At 54.4% G+C, this 25,900-nt stretch overlaps 1 protein-coding gene across 1 annotated transcript; it reads right to left on the reverse strand.

Annotated features, from left to right (window-relative positions):
• Positions 1-3,876: 3,876 nt before the first annotated feature.
• JUP (junction plakoglobin) lies at positions 3,877-20,899 on the reverse strand (the record flags this gene model as incomplete). Its single annotated transcript, XM_080712837.1, has 13 exons — positions 20,689-20,899; positions 16,595-16,854; positions 16,180-16,418; positions 14,755-14,956; positions 12,613-12,757; positions 12,400-12,503; positions 10,938-11,276; positions 7,991-8,146; positions 7,720-7,839; positions 5,047-5,197; positions 4,843-4,964; positions 4,229-4,268; positions 3,877-4,028 (listed from the first exon to the last, which is right to left on the reverse strand). Exons 1-13 carry the CDS (start codon positions 20,894-20,896, stop codon positions 3,877-3,879), a joined length of 2,238 nt encoding a protein of 745 aa, XP_080568963.1. The 5' UTR covers positions 20,897-20,899.
• Between the last annotated feature and the right edge of the window lie 5,001 nt (positions 20,900-25,900).

The following is a 25,900-nucleotide window of genomic DNA, read 5'->3' on the forward strand; positions in this document are numbered from 1 at the left end:
TGTAGGGATGATGGTGGTCGCAGGTGATGGAGAGAGACCGCCTCGTAGACCCACAGGATCAGGTTTCCTGCTTCTTGGCTGTAGCTGTTCCAGCAAGCTGCCTACCGCCCGACCTACCCATTTCCCCGTCTGGCCTTTTTTTTGTACTGGGAATTCAATTGAGTCCAGGGGCTTTCTACCTCTGAACTACACCCCCAGCCCTTTTTTTTTTTTAATTTTGAGTCAGGGTCTCGCTAAGTTGCTGAGGTTGGCCTCTAACCTGCGGTCCTCCTATCTCAGCCTCCCAAGTACTAGGATAGCAAGTGTGCACCCCTGTGCTCAGCCCCCCCCCCAACTGGATCAAAAGCACATCACATTTCTGTGAGATGGTTTTGCCCTTTCCCATTCTTCCTACTGGAATCCCTATTCCACCCTCTTGTTTGGTGGGCCGAGTGGGCACACTCCTGTGTGTGTACGTGCACATATCTGTGGCGCTGGGGACCAAACTCAGGGGTGTGCGCATGCCCTTGAGCCAGCTCTGTTTCCGTTTTGTGGGTTTTTTTTTGGACTGGGATAAAACCCAAGGACAATTCTACCTCCGAGCTACATCTCCAGCTCTTTTATTTATTTATTTTTTGTTTTGAAACAAGGTCTCACTAGGTTGCCAAGGCTGGCCTCACACCTGTGATCCTCCTGTTTCAGCCTCCCACGTACTAGGATTACAGGCCTGTGCCACCATGCCCGGCTCCTGTGCTCATTTTGAGGAAACAGGTTCAGGTTAGTAAAGTGACTTTTTCCCAGGACTGCAGGGCTCAGATGGCTTTTTGGTGAAACTTGGACAATTCGTACCAGTGATATTAATTTACCTTAAGTTTTCCTGTTTTGGCCAGAATGCCAGGAAGCTGAGCCTCGGGGAAGCTCAGTTGCGACTGATTCTCCTTTCTGAGGCCACCTCCTCTCCCTCATCCTCTCGGTCTGTTAGGAGGCTTGAGGCTGAGAGTCCTCTTCTGTGAAGATGAGGGTGACAGTCTGCTGGTATCTTGTTGGCCTCTCTAGACCTTCTCTCCGCCCTGCATGGGTGGCTGGAGACCACACAAGTGGGCCCTCTGGTTTCTGCCTGGGTTTGGCCGGCTTCAGGCACCAGAAGGGGGTAGGGAGGTCTCAGGTGCCCTCATTGGGAGCCTCATCCCTGTCGTTAACCCAGAGTGCTGCCCTCCTCCCGCCTGCTCCCGTATCTGCCCCGTCTCTGTGAACTGTTCCTTCGCCAAATCCTCTCAAATTACCCCATTTGGGTATTTTCAGCCAAGGCCCTGAACACAGAGTACAGATAAGAACATGACTAAACGACCTCCTTGGATCTCTGACCCTGCCCCTCGCTCCCGCACCCAGCAGGACTCTGCTCGGTGAGTCACCGTCTCTTGCAGAGACCATACGGCCGCCTCCTGATCAGGCTCCGTGCCCGGGATCCTCTGCGGACGAGCCGGCCGTGGCCTGAGCTCCCGGGAGCTGCAAGGGCGGGCATCAGGCCTGCCACCCAGGGGCGCGTGTCCTCGGGTTTTTTCAGGTGCATCAAGACCTGCCCATCTCAGAGAGCAAGAGGGTGGGGAAGGGTCACATAAACTAACACGTCAATCAACGTGATGGCTGAAGTGACAGCTGTGCCCAGCTCTCGCAGAGCATGGAGGGGCTCAGGGTGTTTCCAGGGCCAGGTGTGATGGGGGAGACAGTCCAGGCAGGGGACGGCACGAGCAAAGATTGAGGGGGCGGACAGCCTGGGAGGCGCTGGCTGGCGCTGTGGTGGCCGGGGACACGGCCGCAGAGGGATAGTGTGGAGGTGTCAGGGGCTGGGCAGATGCGCTGCAGACCAGGAAGAGGCCTGGAGCGCAAGCCGGGGGCCACTAAGCAAAGGCGATGTCCACACGTGTCTGTTAGGCTGGGCAGGAACAGCACAGGCCCAGAACCTGAGGCTCGCGAGGAGCTGCCGAGCCATCAGGCCTGAGCCGGCATAGTGCTACACACTGGTGATCCTAGAACCCGGGAGGCTAAGGCAGGAGGATCGCAGGTTAGTGGCCAGCCTCAGCAACTGAGACCTTGTCTCAAAATAAAATAGAGCTGGAAGCCGGCCATGGTGGTGCAAGCTTGTAATCCTAGCATTTGGAAGCCTGAGACAGGAGAATCGCAGATTGGAGACCAGGACTACAGACTGAATAGAGGCCAGACTCAGCAACTTAGCAAGACCTATTTTCAAATGAAAAATAAAATAGGGCTGAGGTAGAATACAACTGGGTTTAATCTCCAGTACCAAAAAAGAAGAAAGAAGCCAGGCGTAGTGGCGCATGCTTGTAATCCCAGCATTTGGGAGGCTGAGACCAGAGGATCGTGGTTCGTGGACAGCCTCAGCTATATAGTGAGGCCCTCTGCGACTCAGTGAGACCCGGTTTCGAAATAAAGAATAAAATATAGGACAGAGGTGTAGCTCGGAGGTCAGATGCCCCTGGGTTCCACCCCCAGACCAGAAAGAAAGAAAGAAAGAAAGAAAGAAAGAAAGAAAGAAAGGCAGACAGGCCTCGTGTCCCTGAAGGGAGGACTCACCCAGCCACCTCTTCCCTGGTCCAGGCCTCCTCAAGTTCCAAGCCTCTGCCCTCTAACTGTGTATGGGGTTAAATTGACTTCAGTGCCTCTAAAATTCCTTTCTCCCTGACTCCCCCCGCCCTGCCCCCACCCCCAGAACAGCCACGAGGACACCAGGGTCAGGGAGCCCCTGTCCCCCACCCCTACACCACACCTCTAAACGGCCTCCATTGGATCGGTGTGTTATTTTTATTTTCTTTGCTTTGGTCTATACAAAAACACCAATAACCAAAAACATAAAGCGATAATATTAAAACTCTCCGCTGGGATCCCCCACCATCCTCTACCCCCCTGTGCAAGGGCTGGTGGGGGGGTCTGAGACAGGAAGAGGAAGAGAAAGCCCCTCACCGCACACCAGAGGGGTCTGCAAGAGCACTTCTGGGGGTCAGCTGGGGGAATGGGGGGCAGGTGGGAGGAGCTGTCCCCAAGCTCCCAGGAGGGCCCAAAGCCAATTCGGTATCCCAGGGAGAGAGGCGGATGGCTCCTGGAGCAGGGGACTCGCTCTCCACATCTCCAGCCTGTCTCCCCTGGAAGTTCCTGGACTTTAGAGAGAAGCTTTGGATTTCAGGGGTTGTGGCCTTGAACCTGGGTCCGGGAGACTGAGGGCGCTCAGAGCAGTTGGGTCAGTGGGATCAGTGGGAAAATCAGACCCAGAGGAGAAGCCCAAGCCGCATGGGGCCCAGGGAGCTGGAGACAGGAAGGCCGGGGTGGGGTGGGGGGCTGAGGGGCACAGCAGGTAGCGGCTGAGTCTAAAGTTTTAGTGGCCAGGGCCACAGGGTCACGGGGTGTCGGACCCTAGATCCACAGCTCAGGACAGAAAAGCAGGAGGAACAGAACGCAGTCCCATGGAGGCGCCCGCGGGCAGAGCCCAGCAGGAAGTGGCTGCCCAGGCTTAGGCACTTTTCCATCACCCATCACCTGCACCGGAGCAGAAAATGCATCTGTCAAGGGCGCTGACAAGGGACTCACTGTCCCCCTGGTTCGCCCACCCACCACCCCAGAAGGGCTTGTGTCTTTCCTTAAAAGGAGGAGCAGGAACCCCCGCCCCAAGCAAAGGTCCCAGGAGGCAGGCCAGAGACCTCCACACTTGGAGCAGCTCAGCAGCAAAGGGCTCCCGTGCTCCTCCCCCCAAGAGGAGCCAGGGTTTCAGCAGAGGAATGGGAAAGCCTCCGTCAAAGGAGGTTTGTGAGCCGGGGAGTAGCAGGTGCCTCCGCAGCAGCCCTCGAGCAAGGCAGGGGGGCCAGGCTGAGGCCGTGCTGGGCGGAGCTAGGCCAGCATGTGGTCGGCCGTGGGGTAGGGGGGCCTGAGGCCGTCGCTGTAGGTGTCGATGGGGTAGTCCCCGTCCATGTCCATGTGCATGTCCAGGGGATCGAGGGGCACGTCACTGGAGTACATGGGGCGGTAGGTGGCGTCCATGTCTGGGGATGAGAAGGGGGCTTGTCCAGGAGTCTGCAGGCCGCCCCACAGGGGGCGGCTGGGGTAGCCCTCAGCCACTCCTCTACCCTTGCCCACCTCCAGGGCCCGGCCCCTCCCCAAGTCCTCACTCCAGGGAACCTGGATTACACGCAGTCCCCCCTCTCCCAGCCTCTGCGGGATCCTGAGAGCTCTGGGCACCTACCATCGGCATAGGGCTCGTTGATGGGGATCATGCTCTGGGCCTGGGGAAGGAGAGAGAAACACTGAAAAGGTTTGAAAATGCGCACTCCGGGCTGCTCTCAGCTGGGGCAGGGAAACGCTGCCACAAAAGGGCCAGGGCAGAGCGGGGACCCCTCAGAGAGGAGGGCTGATGGACACGTGTCCTTGGGTGCCTCTCCACGGTGGGGGTCTCACTAACTGAGTGAGGTTCAATCTTCAGTACCACAAAAAAATAAAAGGGGCTGGGGCTGTAGCTCACAGGTACAATGTCCCTGGGTTCAATTCTCAGTAAAACACACACACACACACACACACACACACACACACACACACACAGAGCAGATATGTGGTAGGGTTCAGAATGTAGTTCAGTGGTAACACATTTAACTAATAAGCTCGAGGCCCCAGCACCATGCAAAAAAAAAAAAAAAAAAACAGATACAGGATTCAAACTAGTAACTCCGCTTGCTAGGGATGTCACAGATGAGCCAGTTGCAAAGACCTGAAGTCAACAGTGCGGTAGGAGCCTCCCCCAGAGCCCTGTCCTGGTGCGGTAACCAGCTTGCACAACCCTGCCTTCCAAAGCAGGGTACTCACGGCCTCCCAGGCAGCGGGGTCGTGCTTGAAGAGAGAGTTGGTGAGTTCCACCGACACGCGCTTGCGGTAATCTGGATTCTTGTCCTCGGAGATTCGGAAGAGGACGGCGGCGGCGTAGGTGGCTGAGCAGAGAGGACGGTGAGGCCGGGTCAGGGCTGCCTCCCCACTCAGCCCCCCCCACCCAGGCCCAGCGCAGCCCCTCACCCGTGCCCTCGTTACGGCAGTGCAGCAGCTCCATGAGAGGGGCCGAGGCTCCCTCGGCGTCGATGGCATCAGCCGCCTCCTTGTCCTGGGCCAGCTCGCACAGCACCCCAGCGGCCACACGCTGGATGTTCTCCACGGAGGAGTACAGGAGCTGGAGACGGGCGTGGGGAGGGAGCGCTCAGGGCCGGGCAGTCAGGCAGCACAGCCACAGCCCTGCCCGCCCTGGCTCAGCGCCAGCTCACACCGGGAAATGTGGCAAGCCCACGAAAGCATAAGAAACCGGGATAAAAAGGAAAGAAAGCAAGCCAGCCCTAATTCCCCAGCCAGACACAGCCTCTGTTAACACACTAGCATGTTCCCACTGTATTTTTATCACAAACCAATTGTTATATACTATATATAGGTTTTTGGTTTTGGTTTTGGTACTAGGGATTGAATCCAGGGGCAATCTACCTCTGAGCTACACATCTAACCCTTTTATTTTATTATTTTTGTTTGTGTATGATACTTGGGATGGAACCCAGGGACATTCTACCTCCAAGCTACACACTTAGATCTTTTATTATTTTATTTTATTATTATTTTCTCTCTCTCTCTCTCTCTGTGTGTGTGTGTGTGTGTGTGTGTGTGTGTGTGTGTGTGTGTAGAACTGGGGATGGAACACAGGGACATTCTACCTCCGAGTTACACCCCCAGCCCTATCTTTTATTCTTTATTTTGAAACAGGGTCTCATTGAGTTGCAAAGGGCCTTGCTAAGTAGCCGAGGCTGGCCACAAACTGCAATCCTCCTGTCTCAGCCTCCCAAATGCTGGGATTACAAGCGTGCACCACCACGCCTGGTTATTTTTTTTTATTTTGGAACAGAATCTCACTAAGTTGCAGAGGGCCTCACTCTGTTGCTGAGGGTGGCTGTGAAACTGTGATCCTCCTGTCTCAGCCTCCCAAGTACTAGGATTATAAGCACGCACCACTATGCCTGGCTTTTATTCTTTATTTTGAGACAGGGTCTTGCTAAGTTACCCAGGTGGTCTCAAATTTATGATCCTCCTGCTTCAGCCCCCTGAGCTGCTGGCATTATAAACGTACAACACCCTTCCCAAGTGCAGTTCAATTATTGTAAATAACATTACAGCTGTAGCCGGGCGTGGTGGCGCATGCTTGTAATCCCAGCATTCGGGAGGCTGAGACCGGAGGATGGCAGTCTGCAGACAGCCTCAGCTACTTAGTGAGGCCCTCCGCAACTTAGTGAGACCCTAAATAAAATAAAGAATAAAAAAATAGGACATAAGCCAGGCGTGGTGGCGCACGCTTGTAATCCCCGCGCTTGGGAGGCTGAGACCGGAGGATCGCGCAGGTTTGAAGCCAGCCTCAGCTACTTAGTGAAGCTCTCAGCAACTTAGTGAGACCCTGTTTCCAAATAAAATATAAAATAGGTCTAGGAGTATAGCTCAGAGGTAAAAAGCTTCTGGGTTCCACCCCCAGTACCACCAAAAAAAAAAAAAAAAAAAAATAGGACAGGGGGTGTAGGTTGGAAGTTGAATGCCCCTGGGTTCCATCCCCAGACTCGCAAAAAAAAATAAAAAACATTACAACTGTTATCTCTGTACATGAACTTTCATCCATTACTTCAAATTAAGTTAAGTTATTTCATAAGGAGAGAGTCTTAGATTTAAATTACTTGGTCAAAGGATCTATTTCTAAGACTCTCCACATATCGCAAACTGCCTTCCAGATGTCTCTTCCCACCAGCGAGGGATGAAGCTGCTGCTTTCACCAAATCATCCTGCCAGGGCGCGCCTGATGACTGCCCTTCGCCAATTTAGTAGTGGAAAATGGGCTCTCACTGGAGGGAAAGTTTCATTTCTTTAAACTCCCGGGGCTGAGCACTGTTTGTTTATGAGCCACCTGGGAGTAACTTGGCCGCCTCTGCCTACCTCTAAGTACTGTGATCTAGTACTAATGACTTACCGAGGCTGGTTGTGAACCTTCGATCCTTTTGTCTCAGCTTCCCAAGTACTAAGATTATAGGTGTGCATCACCATGCTAGACTTATCGTGTGTGTGTGTGTGTGTGTGTGTGTGTGTGTGTGTGTGTGTGTGTATTTTACTGGGGATTGAACCCAGGGGCATTCTACCTCTGAGCTATTCCCCCAGCCCTTATTTTATGTTTTATTTTGAAACAAGGTCTCACTACATTGCAGATCTTCCCATCTCAACTTCCTAAATACTGGGATTACAGGTGTCCAGAACAGCATTTTTTTTTTTCATGTGTGTGCCTCCCTTATTCCTGAGCTTGGAAAACCACCTCAACCAGGCCCTGGCCAGGTAGTCCCTTCATGGTGTGGCCATCTCTTCTCTCCACGAGGACCCTCGGTGCCTGGCCTGGGCCTCGCACAACTTTTTTTTTTTTTTCGCGGTACTAGGGATGGAACCCAGGGGCATTCTACCTCCGAGCTACACCCCCAGCCTTATTTTTTATTCTTTATTTTAAAACAGGGTCTCACTAAGTTGCAAAGGGCCTCACTAAGTAGCTGAGGCTGTCTGCAAACCGTGATCCTCCTGTCTCAGCCTCCCAAATGCTGGGATTACAAGCTTACTTTTATCGGACCCCCAATCCTGCCCTCTTGGCAGGGTGGACAAGGGGAGCTCCCTGCCCACCTGCCCCATGCTCACCTGCACAAACAGGGGGATGGTGTTGAGCCGGAAGATCTCCATGCGATTCATGGGATCCCGGGCCAGGATGTGCAGGGCTCCGGTGCAGCCCTCCACGATCTCCTCCATCCTCACGCCGTCCTGCATGAGACGCGGCATGCAGCGTGAGGACAGGTGGCCCGTGGGCAGGGCCACGACCCTTCCTCACGATGACACCCTGGCAGACATCACTGGTCCTGGGTCACCCCTCCCCGTCCAGGGGGCTGTCCCAGGTGTCCCCCGGCTCGCGTACCGTGTAGGGCTGCTGTGTGCCCGCAGCCACGTGGCGCTGGGCGTCCTGGTGGGCCTTGACCAGCAGCTGGACGAGGCGGGGAATGACGGCCGCCTCCTGCAGGGGGGCGTGGTTGGCCGGGCACAGGGCCAGGTTCCTGATCAGGCCGATGGTTGCCTGGCAAGAAAAGAAGCAGCAATCAGGGGCGTTGCTTGGACGTCAGGAGGATCCCGGTGTCCCAGTTTCAGGCATCTCCTCCCCCATCATCTCTTCTGCCCCCAGACTAGACACAGACACACTGGAAGATCTCCAGAGGACGAGACCTCTCCCAGCCCATGTTTTTTATTCCACAGGACCTGTGAGTCCTCGTGTCTCTCTGTAACAGCCCCTGCTAAAAGGATACCTTATTCCAGAACATCCCACCAGCCACCAAGACCAGACCTCTGTTACCCATCTACAGACTTCCTGGGCTGGCTTGCTTTTCTGATAGTTCCTAAGGCCTGATGATCAGGAAGTCATGGTTCTTGTTCACCCCAAGGTGTTCGAGTCATGACACTCTTACTGTGCCTCAACAGGGCAGCTCTGGGATGCGGTCCCTTCCCCAGAGACCCTGACTCACAGGAGCGACTCTGTCCTCCCAGAGCCCCTCGGGGCCCGGCCAAGCCCTCTGTCGTCCCAGGAGGGCGCGGCTGAAGATCAGGGGAGAGGTGAAGATGTGAACACAGGGTGGACGACAGGCCCAGGTCTCGGGTCACGTGTCACGTAGCTGCTAGGTGAGGGTGCCAACGCGGCCTCACACCCACCCCAGGTCCCCAGCAGGGACCAGGCACCAGGGAGGGGCTACTCACGCTCATTTTCCCCCTCATGGTAGATTATTTTTTAAATTCACTGCATATAATCACTTAGAGTCATTCTTATCTATACTATTAAAATTGACTAAAAATTTAGCCAGTGAAAGCCACTGCCAGCTGGTTCCTGTGTTGATAAAACCCCAGTGTGTGGCAGGCCCTCACTCTCGGAAACAGCTTCCACCTTGCCTTCGGCTCCTTTCCTTTTTTTTTTTTTTTTTTTTTTTTTGTGGTGCTGGGAATGGAACCCAGGGGCATTCTAACTCCAAGCTACACCCCAGACCGATTTTTTATTATTTTGAGACAGGGTCTCACTGAGTTGCAAAGGGCCTCACTAAGTAGCTGAGGCTGTCCACGAGCCACGATCCTCCTGTCTCAGCCTCCCGAATGCTGGGATTACAAGGGTGCGCCACCACGCCCAGCCTCACATTTCTTTTCTTCCTTTCTTTTCTTTTTTTTTTTTTTTCTGATACTGGGGATTGAATCCAGGTGCATTCTATCTCTGAGCTATACCCCCAGGCTTTTTATCTTTATCTTCTTTTGTGTGTGTGTGGGTCTGGGGATGGAACCCAGGGGCATTCGACCTCTGAGCTATATACCCTCTGTCCTGTTTTTTATTCTTTATTTTGAAACAGGGTCTCACTGAGTTTCAGAGGGCCTAAGTAGCTGAGGTTGTCCGCGAACCACGATCCTCCGGTCTCAGCCTCCCCAATGCTGGGATTACAAACGTGCCCCACCACGCCAGGCTCCTCTCTTAGCCTTCCAAGTCCTGGGATGGCCGGCTTGCATCACCATACCTGGCAGGGCTCACATTTCTGACTCCCTGTAGCAGGGACTGAGCGTCCCCTACAATGCTCCCTTCCCTCCATCATTGCGGTACCCCCTCCTGAGCCAGCCATCTGGCTGTTAATAACATTTCCTAACTTCCTTGCACCTCAGTGAAGCCAAGTGGCCAGGTTCTGGGGTGTGAGCCAAAGCAATGTGTCCCACTTTCTCGTGGCCCTGAGCTCTCCTCTCCACTTCTCCAGGGTTAGAACACACCTGTGGCGATGATGTGGTCCAACCACCCATGTGAGAGCATCCAGACCCTCTTTCTTTCTCTCTCTCTCTCTCTCTCTCTCTCTCTCTCTCTCTCTCTCTTTTTCTTTCTTTCTTTCTTTTTTTTTGCAGGTCTGGGGATGGAACCCAGGGGCATTTGACTTACACCCCCTGCCCTATTTTTTATTCTTTATTTTGAAACCGGGTCTCACTGAGTTGCAGAGGGCCTCACTAAGTAGCTGAGGCTGTCTGCGAACCGCGATCCTCCAGTCTCAGCCTCCCGAATGCTGGGATTGCAAGTGTGCGCCACCACGCCCAGCTAGACCGTCTCTCATAAGCAATGTGCTCTATGGACCAGCAGGTTCACCGGGGGGCATGTAAGAAACACGGGCACCACCCCAGGGTCACTGCATCAGTACGTGCAGTATAATGAGATGCCCAGCTACTCTCGTACATACTGGACTCAGAAAGCTCAGCTCTGGTGGGTGGCCCAGGTATGGGACACAAAGGATCTAAGTCTCTGGAGCAGAGCTAACATGGAATTCTGGACTGCTCCACAAGAGAAAGAAACTGGACCCTGTCAAACCACTGTAGTTAGGACTTTTTTTTTTTTTTTTCAGTGCTGGGAATTGAACCCAGGGGCATTCTACCTCTGAGCTATATCCACAACCCTATTTTCTTTATTTTTATTTTGAAACAGGGTCTCACTGAGTTGCAGAGGGCCTCACTAAATACCCGAGGCTGTCCGAAAACCTCTATCCTCCTATCTCAACCTCCCAAATGGTAGGATTGCAAGTGTGTGCCACACCCAGCCCCACTTTTTATTCTTTATTTTATTTTATTTATTTATTTTTTAAAATAAGATCTCACTAAATTGTGTTGAGCTGGCTTTGAATTGTTGTCGAGGCTGGCTTTGAACCTGGATCCTCCTGTCTCAGCCTCCCAAGTACTGGGATTATAAGCGTATGTCACCACACCCGGCTAGTTAGGACTCTTTGTGACAGCATGCTGCCTGGATGGACACGGTGCCTAATCATGTGCCAGGAGCCCCTCCTGCCCGACCCAGGGCAGCCGACTTGTACCTTGACCAGGGGCCACTGGTTGGGCTGGTTGAGCAGTTTCACAATGGCTGGGATGCCGTAGTTGAGGCGCACGGAGTTCTGGGCCATCTCAGCCTCGGGGTGGCGGCTGGTGAGGTGGCGCAGGGCGCACACGGCGGGCTCAGTGATGTCGTCCTTGTCGCCGGCGCGCAGGATGGCGTGGATGAGTGCCTCGACGCCGCTGTTCTGTGTCACCAGCGTTTTGTTCTTGCTGTTGTTGCAGGTGAGGTTGGAGAGGGTGCCCGTGGCACAGGTGAGCACGTTGACATCATCCACGCTCAGCTGGTTCACCAGGATCTTCAGCACGCTCTCTAGACCCTCCTGGAGGAAGAGGGGCGGCGGGGAGAGTGAAGGGGACGCCAGTTCCAGCCAGTCCTCCCGGCTGGTCCCAGGGGAGCCGATGGCCTAACAGGGTCAGCCCTGCCCGTGTGTGCCTGGGAATTTTCATCCCCGTGACCCACTGACACCCTAGGAGAGCGGTTGCTAGCCCTTGGAGCTAGTGAGGGCATAAGGCTTGAGGCTGGGGAGCGACCCACAGTTCCACAGCCACAGATGAGATCTAAACTCAGGCTCATCTCCAAGCAATATGCTCCTTCTTCTACCCCATCCTCCCGACCCTGGGCCCTCACATGCAGGCAGAGCCATGCCTGGGCAATGGGAGGCCTCTGAGCCAGGAGGAGATTGCCAGGGAAGTGCAGGCTTCGGTGGTCAGGGACCCACTGTTACATGCTTCTCATTTTTCTGAGCCTTCACCACTCCTCCCACCCCACAGACCTCCAGAAGTCCCCAAGCCTGATCTACTTTCAGAAAAGAAAAAAAAAATCCCTAACTCAGAAGTCTCACTTCTCCCAGACAGAGTCCTGTAGGCCTATGGTGGGATAGAAAGACCCGGATCTTTGGAGAAAGACAATCCCAGGTTCCAATCTCAGCTTTGCCGTTTCCTAGCTGTGACTTTATGGCCGTTCCTTAGCTCCCTGAGCCTGTGTTTCTTCATCTAACCCACAGGGGGAACGCACTGCATGTCCAGTTGCAGGTTAACTGAAAGGGTTAAGTGAGCTCATGCCCTCAAGAGCCAAGCAAGGAAGCGAGGCGCCAGCACAGGCAGAGGCGCACGCAGCAGCGTGGCCATGGGCGGCTCTTAGGAATGGCAGCCTTAGAAAGAGGGGCTGGGGGGAAACGGCCCCAATAGTCCCTTCTGCACACTCCTGCTCCCTGAACAGGGTCGAAACCAGCCCTTTGCTGCCACTGGAACCCAGCTCAAAGATGTCAGCCCCCTACCCCTTCCATTCCTGAATCCCAAAGAGGTTTGAAGCCCCTGGCTAAAGGGATGAGGGTCTTCAGGGCCTTTCCAGCCTCAGCTACAAGAGAGGGTCCAGAAGCCCGAGGGCCCTCCCCCAGAACCTGAAGGGGGACACCTGGGCACGGGGCCGGCCTCCTCCCTCACCTGCTTGGTGGCCACGTCCGAGAGGTTGCGCAGCGTCCAGAGGCAGTTCTGCACCAGGCGGGGGCTGTTGCTTGTCAAGTGCTTGCCCAGGGCCTGCATCCCACCTGGGGCGGGGACGGGGGTCTGAGGTCAGCCCCAGGCGAGCTCGGCTGACCAAGCTCAGCCTCGCCCCCGCCCAGCCACGCAGGCCACCCTCCAGGCCACCCAACTCACCGGCCTCCACGATGGCAGGCTTGTTGCTGGGACACACGGACAGCACCTTGAGCACGCGGCTGGTGGTCCAGAGCAGCTTCTCGTAGCTGTAGTTACGCATGATCTGCACCAGCGCCTGGGGTCCTCCGTTGGCCAGGATGATCAGCTGGAATGGTGGGTGGAGGGAGGGAATATGAGGCAGAAAATCCAGCAGGCAGAGTGGGGGGGCAAGGTGACAGAGTTGTCAAGACTGAGCTTCCACTAAAACCTGGATAGCTTTTGTGACTACCATATGAGGCAGTATTGGGGAAAAAAGATGAAAACCCAATGCTGGCAAGGATGTGGCAAAACTGGACCCACAGCCATTGGTACTGATGGAAATTGCACCATCTGGGTAAAAGCTTAGGGGAATTGAAGTCCTTTAACTGGTAATAAAAAAATTTATTTTTCTTCCACTCTGGGAAAACTCATATGTCCAATGATATTCATTAGCGTATTGTTTATAAGGAAGGAAAATTGGTACCAATCTAAATGCTAAATGCTCTCCATAGAAGAAAGTCTGGGGCCCTCACTTATTGAAATGTTATCTGTCATGCCAGGCGTGGTGGCGCACGCTTGTAATCCCCACGCTTGGGAGGAGGAGACCGGAGGATCGCGCAGGTTCAAAGCCAGTCTCGCTGGCTTTAGAGACCCTGTTTCCAAATAAAAAAGTATAAAAATAGGTCTGGGAGTGTAGCCCGGAGGTAGAAGGGTTTCCAGGAAACCCAGTACCACCAAAAAAAAAAAAAAAAAGAAAGAAAGAAATGTTGTCACTAAAGAGGATGATTTTGAGAAGATTATAATCCCAGTACTTGGGAGGCTGAGACTAGAGGATTGAAGGTTTGAGACCAGCCTTAGCAAATCAGTGAAATTCTCATCTGTTTAGCATGACCCTGTTTCAAAATTTAAAAAAAAAAAAAAGTAGTGGCTAGGGGTATAGTCGGAGGTAAAGTAGCCCTGGGTTTAATGTCTAAGATCACCATGTAAACTGGTATGGTGGCAAACACTTGCAATCCTAGTACTTGGGAGGCTGAGACATGAAGATCGCGGTTCATGGCCAGCCTCAGCTACTTAGTGAGGCCCTCCACAATTTAGTGAGACTCTGTTTCAAAATGAAGAAAAAATAATAATAGCCAGGCATGGTGGCGCACGCTTGTAATCCCAGCATTTGGGAGGCTGAGACAGGAGGATTGCGGTTCGAGGACAGCCTCAGCTACTTAGTGAGGTCCTCTGCAACTCAGTGAGATCCTATTTCAAAATAAAGGATAAAAAATCAGGCTGGGGGTGTAGCTCAGAGGTAAAATGTCCCCAGTACCACACACACACACACACACACACACACACACACACACACACACACACTATGTAGCCAGGTGCAGTGACGTATGTCTGCATCTCAGCTACTCTGGAGGTTGAGACCAAAGGATCCCAAGCTGGAGGCCAGCCTGGGAAACTTAGTGAGACCCTGACTCAAAAGGGGTGGAGCTGAGGATGTAGCTCAGCTCTGGAGCACCCACTCCTAGGTTGGATCTCCATTACTGCAAAAAAAAAGAGAGGCTGGGGATATAGCTCAGTACACAGCACTTGCCTTAGCATGCGTGAGGCCCTGGATTCAAACCCGAGTACCACCCACTCATAAAAAAGAGTAGAAGATAGATGCTAAGTCACATATTGTTATGATGATGACTAGGTATACTTATTTATGAATAAGCTCTTAAAACATCTTCTGAAAAGAAGCCCAGCAGAATTTGCTTATCTAAGCTGGGCATGGTGGCACACGCTTGTAATCCCAGCATTTGGGAAGCTCAGACAGGAGGATCAAGGTCTGAGGGCAGCCTCGGCTACTTAGTGAGGCCCTTCACAACTCAGTGAGACTCTGTTTCAAAATAAAGAATTAAAAAAAAAAAATAGGGCTATGGTTGTAGCTTGGAGATAGAATGACCCTGGGTTCCATCTCCAGTACTGTTAAAAAAAAAAAAAAAAAAGGTGCTTCTCTTATCCTCAAAATAAGAACTCTGAGGAATTCAGAAAGAGGACAAAACACGTTTATCTGTACGCACATGGACGCATTATCTAGGGGACGGTGGGCAACGTCGACGGTATGGCGGCTTGGGGAGCACGCACCTTGCTCTCCTGGTTGCCGTAGGCCAGGAGCTGCAGGCAGTCGGTGGTGATGGCCAGGAACTTTGGGTTGTTCTTGTTGAGCAGGGGCACCATCTTCTGCAGCCCGTCCGCCAGGCGCACCGCCATCTTGGCGCCCTCCTGGTAGAGCAGCAGGTTGTGCAGCGTGGTGATGGCGTAGAACAGGACCGACTCCACAGGGGAGCTAGAGGGCAGCGGGGGCTGGCGTGAGTCAGGTCCCAGGGCCCAGTCGAAGTGGTGCTCGGCCCCGCGCACCCCCACCTTCCTAGGGAAGGGCCCCCGCCTTCTCTAGCCTGCCCCGTACCAACACCCCCATGGAAATATTCCCTTTGCTAAAATCTCATGTCTCAGCCGGGCGTGGTGGTGCACACTCGTAATCCCCGCGCTTGGGAGGCTGAGACAGGAGGATCGCACGGGTTCAAAGCCAGCCTCGGCTACTTAGTGAGGCTCTCAGCAACTTAGTGAGACCCTGTTTCCAAATAAAATAGAAAATAGGTCTGAGAGTATAGCCCGGAGGTAAAAAGCCTCTGGGTTCCACCCCCGTACCAATCTCATGTCTCTGGCATGCACAAGGCCCTGGGTTCAACTCCCAGCAACCCCCCCACACTCTCAATCAATCAATCAATCAAACCCCACTGCCCTGTTCTATCTTGTTACTGTTGTTGTTACTAGAGATTGAATCCAGGGGCATTCTACCTCTGAGCTACACTCACAGCCCTATTTTATATTATATTTTGAAACTGAGTCTTACTAAATTACCATCTACTGGCCTCAAAACCTTCTATCCCCTTGTCTTAGCCTCCCAAGTATTAGGACCACAGGCACGCGCCACCACACCCACGCTTAGGTACAGAGCACCCAGCACTCTCTCCTCGCCCACTGGGACCACTGCTGCTTCTCAGCCTCTGCCTGTTGCTAAGCACACAGTAGGTCCCCTAACACCTATCCCTGCTGGGTAACTGCCATGTGGAAAGCCACATGCTAGCGAGGCCCTGCAAAAGGCTAAGAGGAGAGTAAACCCAACACCTCCACCCTCAGGCAGCTCCCAGCCTGGTATAGGGACCAGTGATGCAGCCAATCACTGTGAGCACAAGGTCAGGAAAGAGAAAGGTCACAAGGGGCCACACACATGCCGTCCCCTCTGCCTGGAATACTGCTGCCTTCGTCAACAGTGGCCAGACTCCACTCGGCAGTCAAGCCCCTGCGCCTGGGCAATGCCAGGCACTCTTCTGCCACAGCCTACACTGCATCCTAATAACCAGCCTGCTGTTTATACGCCTGTCTCCCCTGCTAAGCCGTGAGCAATGGAGCACCAGGATGGCCTGCTCCTGCACCCGGCACCACGGCACCAAGGCAAGGGAGGGGGGAGCCCGAGCGAGGGAGCCAGGGCCGAGCGGGGCTGAGCACCTGAGCATGCGGACCAGGGCAGGGATGCCGCCCGACTTGAAGATGGCCAGCAGCCCCTCGCGGTGGTGGGAGAGGTTGTGCAGGATGCTGGTGGTGCAGCGGGCCGTGTCCAGGTCGCTGGTGTTCTGCATGGTGCGCACCACGGCCGCCACCAGCTGGGGCGAGCCCATCAGGGCCCGTCGTGAGGCCTCCTTCTTTGACAGCTGGTTCACGATCATGGCTGCCTTGGTCACCACCACCTGGAGGGCAGAGAAGAGTGGAGGAATGTGAGCGGATGGGCCAGGCCCCACTGCCACCAAGGGAAGGAGGGGACAGGGCACCCTTCCAGAGACTCAAGTCAGAGACTCCGGGGCAGGGCCTCCCTCCCCTGGGGGCATCTGCCTGGCTGCCCACTCCCCGCCAGGCCCCCACGGACCGGATCCTCATCATTGAGCAGCTTGGTGAGCTCGGGCAGGGCCCGGGTGGCCAGCTCGGCGTCGTCCTGGTAGTTGATGAGGTGCACAATGGCAGACTTGAGCAGCTGGGACGGCTCCGCCAGGCGCTGCAGGTTGGTGGTCTGTCCCTCCACCTGGGTGGCCAGCAGCAGCGAGCTGTCCTCGCCCGTCACACCTGGGCACATGGCCTCCCGCACCCGCTTGGCTCTGGCCGTCGTGGACATCTGGTATTCCAGGTCACCTGGGAACCAAGGGGGCAGATACTGAGTTTTAGGAGGAGTTTGGGGGCACCCTGGGGAGCAGGGAAGGCCGTGTTGACAACCACCTCGGTCCTCTGGGATGCTGCCTGCCCTGACCAAAGCCCCAGAGTACCACTTGCAGTTCTGCCCCTAACCAGGGACCTGGGGGGAGGGGAGTCACCACTAATTACCTCAAGTTTCCTCATCTGTAAAATGGAGCCCCACCTGCTCTGTCCAGTACAGAGAATTCTTAGAACAATTACATGAGATCATAATTGTGAACTGCTCTAAAAAGAAAGGACTCATGGGCCTGGCACCTAGCATCATGGACATGTGAGCAGTAATTACTATTAAGAATAGCTACTGCCGCCGGACGTGGTGGCACACACTTGTAATCCCAACATTTGGGAGGCTGAGACAGGAGGATTGCAGGTTTGCAGTCAGCCTCAGCTACTTAGTGAGGCCCTCTGCAACTTAGTGAGACTCTGTTTCAAAATAAAGAATATAAAATGGGGTTTGGGGTGTAGCTCAGAGGTAGAATGTCTCTGGGTTCTATCCTCAATATTGAAAAAAAAAAAAAAAGATATTTACTACTGGAGCCGGGCGTGGTGGCGCATGCTTGTAATCCCAGCATTCGGGAGGCTGAGACAGGAGGATCGCAGTTCATGGACAGCCTCAGCTACTTAGTGAGACCTTTTGCAACGCAGTGAGACCTTGTTTCAAAATAAAGAATAAAAAAATAAAAAATAGGGCTGGGGGTGTAGCTTGGAGGTAGAATGCCTTTGGGTTTCATCCTGAGTACCGCAAAAAAAAAAAAAAAAAAAAAAAAAAGGAAGAAAGGAAAGAAGGAAGGGAGGGAGGTAGGGAGGGAAGGAAGAATGGAAGGAGAAACAGGGTCATGCTAGGTTGATCACTACTTGCTAAGGCTATCCTCCAACCTGCAATTCTCCTGTCTTAGTCTCTCAAGTATTGGGATTACAGGCATGTGCCACTGTGCCCAGCCTTTATTTTTTGTTTAGAAACAGGACCTCACTAAAAGCCAGGCGTGGTGGCACACACTTGTAATCCAGTGCTTGGGAGGCTGAGACAGGAGCATCGCACAGGTTCAAAGCCAGCCTCAGCTACTTAGTAAGGCTCTCAGCAACTTAGTGAGACCCTGTTTCCAAATAAAGTATAAAATAGGTCTGGGAGTATATCCCGGAGGTAGAAAAGCCCCTGGGCTCCACCCCCAGTAACACACAAAAAAACAAACAAACAACAACAACAACAAAACCAGGGCCTCACTATGTTGCTAAGGGTCTTGCTAAATTGCGGGTTCTGGCTTCAGATCTGTGATCCTCCTGTCCCAGCTCCCCAGTCCTGGGATTACAGGTGTGCACCACCATGCCCGGTTTATTTTTCTCATCCAATCCTAACAATAACCCTACCAGGCAAGTATGTTCTATCTCCATCTTACAAATGAGAAAGCTGGACACAGAGGTCATCAGGCAGTGAGTGGCAGTCAGACTCTCTTCTCTTCCCTTAACTATCAGGGAGAGGATGGGATTAGACAACCTCAAATCCCATCCTTCTAACTACACCCTGAACACCCTCAAAGTAGCAACTTCCTAGCCAGGTGTAATGGCGCACGCTTGTAATCCCCGCGCTTGGGAGGCAGAGACAGGAGGATCGCGCAGGTTTGAAGCCAGCCTCGCTGGCTTAAAAGACCCTGTTTCCAAATAAAAATATAAAATAGGTCTGGGAGTATAGCCCGGAGGTAGAGGGGTTTCCAGGAACCCCAGTACCACCAAAAAAAAAAGAAAAGAAAAGAAAAAGCAGCAACTTCCTACCACACAGACAGGCAAAGCCACCCAGGATCACACAGCAGATCAGAGGAGCCTTGATCATGACGTTCAGAAAGTAGGAACTGGCCCCAGCGGAGACTTCAGCTTCCTCCTCAGGTTCCATCCCCTGGGTAAGCCTGGGGATCCCACAATTAGAACCCTAGGAACCCCCATCCTGGAAACTGGCCCTGGGGAGGGGCGGCCAGAGTTTTTACTCTCTAATCGTAGGAGAGAAGACAGCTACGTGACTTTCCTATCTGGGTGCCCTGCCCAGCTGGCGAGCCTCTGCTGAGTCCAAGGGGGAGGCCCAGGGCCCGGAGGCTGAGCACTGCAGAGCCCGGCCAGCCACAGGCCACCCTGTGCTATTCCCAGGTCCCACAACTCACCCTGCTGGTCAGCTACAGAGCCCTGGAGGTACCTGTGGGTTAGGAGTCTAGGGTCCACGTGTTCTTCCCTAGAAGGGAAGGGGCACCTGGGCTGGCAGGACACCCCCCTTTGTGACACTGGGCCCCAGAACTGAGTCAGGCACTCCACGCCCTGCCTTTGACTGTCTGCATGTCAGCCCATGCTGGCCTCGTCTAGGCTTGAGCACTGTGCCTCTGCCAGACCAGGGGCTCCCTGGGGTTGCAGCCCTGTCTCTCCCATCAGACATGAGGCTCTATTTTTTTTTTTTTTTGCAGTACTGGGGATTGAACCCAGAGGCATCCTACCTCAAAGCTACACCCCAGCCCTATTTTATATTCTTTATTTTTTAAATAGGGTCTCGCTAAGTTGCAGAATGCCTCACTAAGTAGCTGGGTGGGAACCCAGATCCTCCTGTCTCAGCCTCCCAAATACTGGGATGACAAGTGTGCGCTTGGAGAAATGTGTCTTCTCACAGAGCCTGGGTTCCCTGGAGGGAAAGAGTGATTCATTCTTATTCTCTCTCTCTTCTCTCTCTTCTCTCTCTTCTCTTCTCTTCTCTTCTCTTCTCTTCTCTCTCTCTCCCTCTCCCTCTCCCTCTCCCTCTCTCCCTTCCTCCCTCCTCCCCCTCTCTTTTGCCAGTACTGAGGATTGAACCCAGGGGCATGCTACCTCCAAGCTATACCCCCAACCATATTTTTTATTCTTCATTTTGAAACATGGTCTCACTAAGTTGCAGAGGGCCTCACTAAGTAGCTAAGGCTGGTGGAGAACCAGCAATCCTCCTGCCTCAGCCTGCTAAGTACTGGGATTTCTTTTTTTTTTTTTTTTGCAATATTGGGGATGGAACCCAGGGACATTCTACCTCCAGGCAACAACCCCAGCCCTGTTTTTTATTCTTTATTTTGAAACAGGGTCTCTCTGAGTTGCAAAGGGCCTCACTAAGTAGCTGAGGCTGGCTTCGAACCTGCGCAGTCCTCCTGCCTCAGCCTCCCAAATGCTGGGATTATAAGTGTGCGCCACCATGCCAGCCCAAGTACTGGGATTTCAAGTGTGTGCTACCTCACCCGGCAGGAGCTATGTTTTCTCAGTAAACTTCTATAGTCACAGCAGGCATGGACCCTACTTCTATTTATTTATTTATTTATTTATTTATTTATTTATTTATTTATTTTTGTGGTACTGAGGGTGGAATCCAGGGGCATTCTCCAAGCTACACCAACCCCATTTTTAAATTTTTTATTCTTTATTTTGAAACAGGGTCTCACTAGTTGCAAAGGGCTTCACTAAGTAGCTGAGGCTGTCTGCAAACCGTGATCCTCCTATCTCAGCCTCCCAAATGCTGGGATGACAAGCGTGTGCCACCACGCCCGACTCGGACCCTGCTTCTTCTTGAGGCTGGCGACACCCTGGGGCAGGTGCTGTGCCTCCCCTCCACGCTAAGCGCTCGTGGAAGGGGGGCCTGTGCCCCTCCTGGAGTCACCGTGCCTCCTCCTCAGGCTCAGTGGGCCCTGGAGACCACAAGCTCTACCTCCCTCTTCAGACTGTGCGGGTGAAGAACAGGACCCAGCAGGGCTTTGTGCTCCAGGGGAGGCCCCTGGGGGTCCTGACCTTGGTTCTGAGGCGCCCCCTGTGTGTAGGTGGTGGTCTTCTTGAGAGTGTACTGGCGCCCACAGGCCTCGTCCTCCTCCATGATGCCCTTGCTGCTGACGGAGGGCACGCAGGTATTGGCTCCTGAGTGGATGCCTGAGTCGTAGGTGTATGTCTGCTGCCACTCGGTCACCTTGATGGGCTGTTCAATCAGGTTCATAACCTCCATGGTGGCTGCGAAGAACAGGAAGGAGAGGCAGAAGGTCAGCTGGCCCTGTGGGGCATCCCCACAATGGCTTTGCCCCCAGCTTCAACCCCTGCCCATCTCCTCGAACCCCCGCTACAGTCCCAAGGGTCCCAGAGGGCTGGCTTCGGGCAGCAGGGGAGCGGGGTACTACCGAAGGACCCCAGGCCCAGAAAGGGTCTACCCATGCGAAGATGGATACCCAGGGGCAGCTGTGTGTGAACCCTGGACTGGCATAAGGACTTGATTCTCCCACCCAGCCCAGCTCAGTCCCCTGACCGCCTGGCCACCCTGACACAGCACTCCCAGGGCAAGGGAGGGTACTCAGGGCTTCCAGCAGCCTCTGGGGACCCACAGACCCACCCTTGCCCCACTGGGGCCCCCTGGGAAAGGCTGCGGAGGCGAGGCGAGGCACAGCACCCGGCTATTGGACTGGGAAACTGGGTGGGACAGGGAAGCAGTCAGACAGGTTTCTCTGGGCGCCTGAGGCTCCCTCGGAGATTCTGGGACGGGGCCCCAGTGGCCCCAAAGGCCCAGGCCTCATGTCTCCCAGCTCCCTGGAGCCTTCCCGGCATTCTGAGCACCACAGATGGTCCAAACCTCAGCTTCCTGCTCCTGAGCCAAGCAGCCTCTCTGGGGATCCTGTGTCCTGTCAAATCAGTCACACCTCCCTCTCGGGTGGCTGTGAGGACAGCGCTTGCAGAGAACCCAGCATGACTGATAAACAGCAGATACTTGGTGTCCAGAGGGGCCTTTTCACCTCCGAGGCTGAGGACACAGACGGCCAGGCCTCTGGGGTGGTCCCTGCCATTCAGGAACTCTCTAAAGACTTGGGGGTGCTGGAAGGCTAATGGACATCCAGATGGTGCTCTGTGCAGGCATGTGAACCTCCCACTCGGTCCACTGGCCTCTTCTGTCTTGGGAACTGACCTACAGAGGTGAGAGGTGAGCGGCCACGGGGGACACGAGGGATGTTTGAGGGCCTACTATGTGCCGGGCCTGTCATCCTCACAAGGGAGGGTCTCAAAGAGCACGCTCCGCTCCCCAGACACTTACAGCTATGGAAACCAAGGCTAGGAACAGCAGAGCTGGGGCCGTCCATGCACCTCCCAGTGCGGCCTCGGGCCCGAGGCTGGCCTGCCCCTGAGGAGGGGCATCTCAAACTGGTTGTCCCACTATGCCAACGGACCAAGTGGCGGCCCCACCTCAGGAACCTTCCGGCGAGGAGGATGACGTCTCACGCTGCCTTTTATGGGAAGGCACAGCCCCTCCCCTGCTCTGAGCACACCTGGGACAGGCAGGGGCAGGAGCCAGACCAGCTCCCAGCTGCCTCCTTCCTCTCCTCCCGCCACTTGAGTGACTCAGAGTTTCGGGCTGACAAACAGAAGCAGGCTCAGGACACCAGACTGCAGGCTCTGTCGCCAGATGCACACAGCTGCTCCCAGGCGTTCGCCAAGTATGGCTATTTCAGGAGGTTCCCCCTCTCCCCGCCTCTGCCCATCTCATAGGCACCCTTTCCTGTCCCCAGCAGCAGAGAAGGGCCAATGGCAGGAAACCAGGCAGGCAGACTCAGGAAAATCCTGCTTCAAGCTCCTATCGCCTCTCCCAAGCTCCTGTTGCCTCCTGCATCCTGCCCCCTGCCCCAGTGATGGGTCTCAAGGGGACAGCTGGGAAGCTTGGAAGGAGCCAGGTGGTCGCAAACACCACCTCCAGTGACAGGGAGAGAACTGGACATCCAAGCACTGGAGAGGAAGGTGGGGCACAGGCACACCAACCCTCCAAATGCCTCTCTGCTATGCAGAAGGCTGAGCTCACGTCCGGTGGCGCAGCCTCGGGAGTTCAGTTCAGGATAAGCTGGAGATCTCCAGCCCCAGTCAACATAAACACTCCATTCTGATCAGGAAATGTCCTCCAAAGAGACAGCCACCCAACCCCAGAGCCAGGACAGGGGGTGAGGCCTCACCCCAAATCACAAGACCCAGGCTTAGCTATAGAAGAAGAGTTAGCTGGGCGTGGTGGCGCACGCTTGTAATCCTTGCGCTTGGGAGGCTGAGACAGGAGGGTCGCACCGGTTCGAAGCCAGCCTCAGCTACTTAGTGAGGCTCTCAGCAACTTAGTGAGACCCTGTTTCCAAATAAAGTATAAAATAGGTCTGGGAGTATATCCCGGAGGTAGAAAGCCTCTGGGTTCCACCCCCAGTACCACCAAAAAAAAAAAAAGAAGAGTTTTCTCTTGGAGCCCAGGGAAGCTGAGGGCTGTCCTGCCCAGGGTAAGAGAGAGGGCAAAGGAGATCGGGGCAGCAGAGCGGTTGTCTGGCTGCTTTGAATGTCAAGGAATCTCATCTTATCATTCCCAATTTCTAGGTGGGGAAACTGAGAATCCACACTAAAAAAATGGTGCCCTGCTCAAATCCGGCTCGCTCTGCCACACCAGAGGAGCAGCATTCGGTCCACCAGACGAGCCTGGGGGCGCCGAGCCCTTTGCAAGGGGAGGAAAGGACTCATGGGTAGAATACCCGGCTCAACGTCAATCATCAGGGTTCTGGGTTCCGGCTCTTCCACAAAGTGCTGGGAGTCCTTGGGCAATGACTTTCCCTCTCTCGGCTTCACCTACAGAAAGTGTGGCAGGTGATCTCCAAGGAACACTGATGCCTACGATTCTAGGAACCGGGGAGCAGGATCCCCGTGACAGACAAGGGAAGGCTGAGGATGAGTGAGATCAGAGTTAGAGGTTCAGAGAAAGGAACAGGCACCTGACCTCTTCCTAAAGAAAGGATGTCAGGGTCAGGAATGCTGGAAGTCAGGCCTCAGGCAGGACTGTCAAGAAGCCCCACCTTTCAGACCTGGGAAATTTCTCCCTGGAGAAACCCAAGAGGCAGGTTTGGCGGATCTCAGGGTGGAGGAGCCGCACCCAGTGTGGTCTCATGGCTCTCCACCCCGGACCTGGAAGAGTCAGACCTTCCGCAATTCCCCTGGCCAGAGCCAGGATGGAAGCAGGAGAGACAGACAGGGGCCCTGCCCAAGCGCCCAGAGACAGAGGCAGAGACAGAAGGCTGGCTGGCTCGCTCGGGAGTTGAATGGGGGGAGCTTTGTTTAGCAGCCCGCTCCATTGTTGGCAGCAAGAAATGGCAGCAAGAGAGGATGAAGCGGCTTGGAGATCACTGGGTGGAGTGGGGGACAGCTCAAGGGCAGGAAGAGAGAAGACACAGTGCCCAGAGAGGGTGTGGGGACGGGGCCCTTCCCCCACCCGGTGCAGGCTAGGTAGTAGCCTGGGAACAGCCCTGGGGCCGCCCTGGGGCGGTCCCCCACCCACCCTTCCTTCCGCTCCTCCTCTGCACAGCCATCCCAGAGCACTGGGCCCTCCATCCAAAACTGTCCAGCAGTGTGGCCCAGCCCTGACTTTAAAAATAACCCCACCAGAGCCCATTAGCCTCCTGCCCAGGCCAGCACCTGCTGAGGACAGTCAGAAACAGGCACAGCCGGGCTGGGCTGCAGGGCACCAAGGGTCAAGAAGACACCTGGAAGCCGGGCATGGTCATGCATGCATGCAATCCAAGCACTTGGGAGGCTGAGACAGGAGGATCACAGGCTTGAGGTCAGCCGCAGCAACTTAGTAAGTCTCTGTTTCAAAATTAAAAGGGATGAGGTATAGCTCAGAGATAGAATGTCCCTGGGTTCAATCCTTACTATAAAAATAAAATAAAATAAAATAAAAGACACCTGGAAAAAAGGACCAGGACAGGCTGCCAGGGAAGCTGTGCTAGATTCAGACTCAAAATCACTGCATGTGGGGAGTAGGTAAGCAGGGCTGGGCGCCCTGGGCCAGCACTCTGTGCACAGCCAGATCCCCAGGGTCAGACAGTGACTGAGGGGGCAGTGGGCAGGGGCAGGGGGAGGAGAGCTGGGTACGGAGCTGGGTACTGTGAAGGAGGTGGGGCCTCTTAGTCCCTGCCCCTCACTGGGTGCACACTGGGCAAGCTATTCCACTTTCTTAGCCTCATTTTCCCCTTCTATAAAATAGAGAGCAGTGCATGGTGGCCACTGTAATGGCCACCATGTCTGTAATCCCAATACTTGGGAGACTAAGATAGGAGGATCACAGGTTAGAGGCTAGCCTGGCAAGTATTGGGATTACATCACATGCGTGCGCCATCATGCCCAACTCACCCAGCTCTGGCTCAAAAAAAATTAAAATATAATAAATTAGAAGCTGGGTGTGAAGCTGGGCGTGGTGGCACACACTTGTAATCCCAGCATTTGGGAGGCTGAGACCAGAAGATCTCGATTATTAATAATAATGATAATAATAACAATAATAAATTTTTAAAATAGACTACTGAGCTACTCTCTTCTTCAGACAGTTGTGTAAATCGAACATTGCTATGATGGAAAGCTGTCAGTGGACAGGAAAGGACCCGGCATGCATTCTCTTAGGAAGCCAGCAGAGATGTACCAGGGAAGGGGAGGCAAAGCAAGGCAGCTGGTGCCCTGCCCGCTTTTTGGGAGCCAGGACCCTGGGCGAGAACCAGGCTTCCTTTCTCTGACCCCTCAGATGAGGGCTGGGCGGGGAGCTGCCTCCTGGGCCTAGGCTAGAGCCCCCTGGGAAGGGGGGGAGGGACAGTGTTGGAGAGAAGTTAGATCCAATCCTGGGCAGGCAGAGGAGCGTGGCCCAGGACCGATGGAGCTGCTGGACTGTCCTCATCCACAGTTCCATTCTGCCTCCTGCACCAGGAAAGGGCATGCCCCACACAGCAAACCTGGGAAAGGCTAGCCCACTGTCCCTGGCTCCAGCTTAGACACGGCCAGCAGTCCCAAGTGCGGACACAGCAACTCCAGCACAGCATAGAGGGGCGGCCACCACTGCATCCCCTGTGACCCCGCCTCCCCCTCAGGCTGGGGCTTCCCGGAGCCTCTCCCCTCAGGCTGGTGGCTCTAGTAATGTACCCCCAACACACACACCTCCTAGCCACAAGACTCCATGTTCCTGGGC

The sequence above is a fragment of the Muscardinus avellanarius genome, assembly GCF_963383645.1.
Source record: "Muscardinus avellanarius genome assembly, chromosome: 16".
In the NCBI taxonomy this organism is placed as follows: Eukaryota; Metazoa; Chordata; class Mammalia; order Rodentia; family Gliridae; genus Muscardinus; species Muscardinus avellanarius.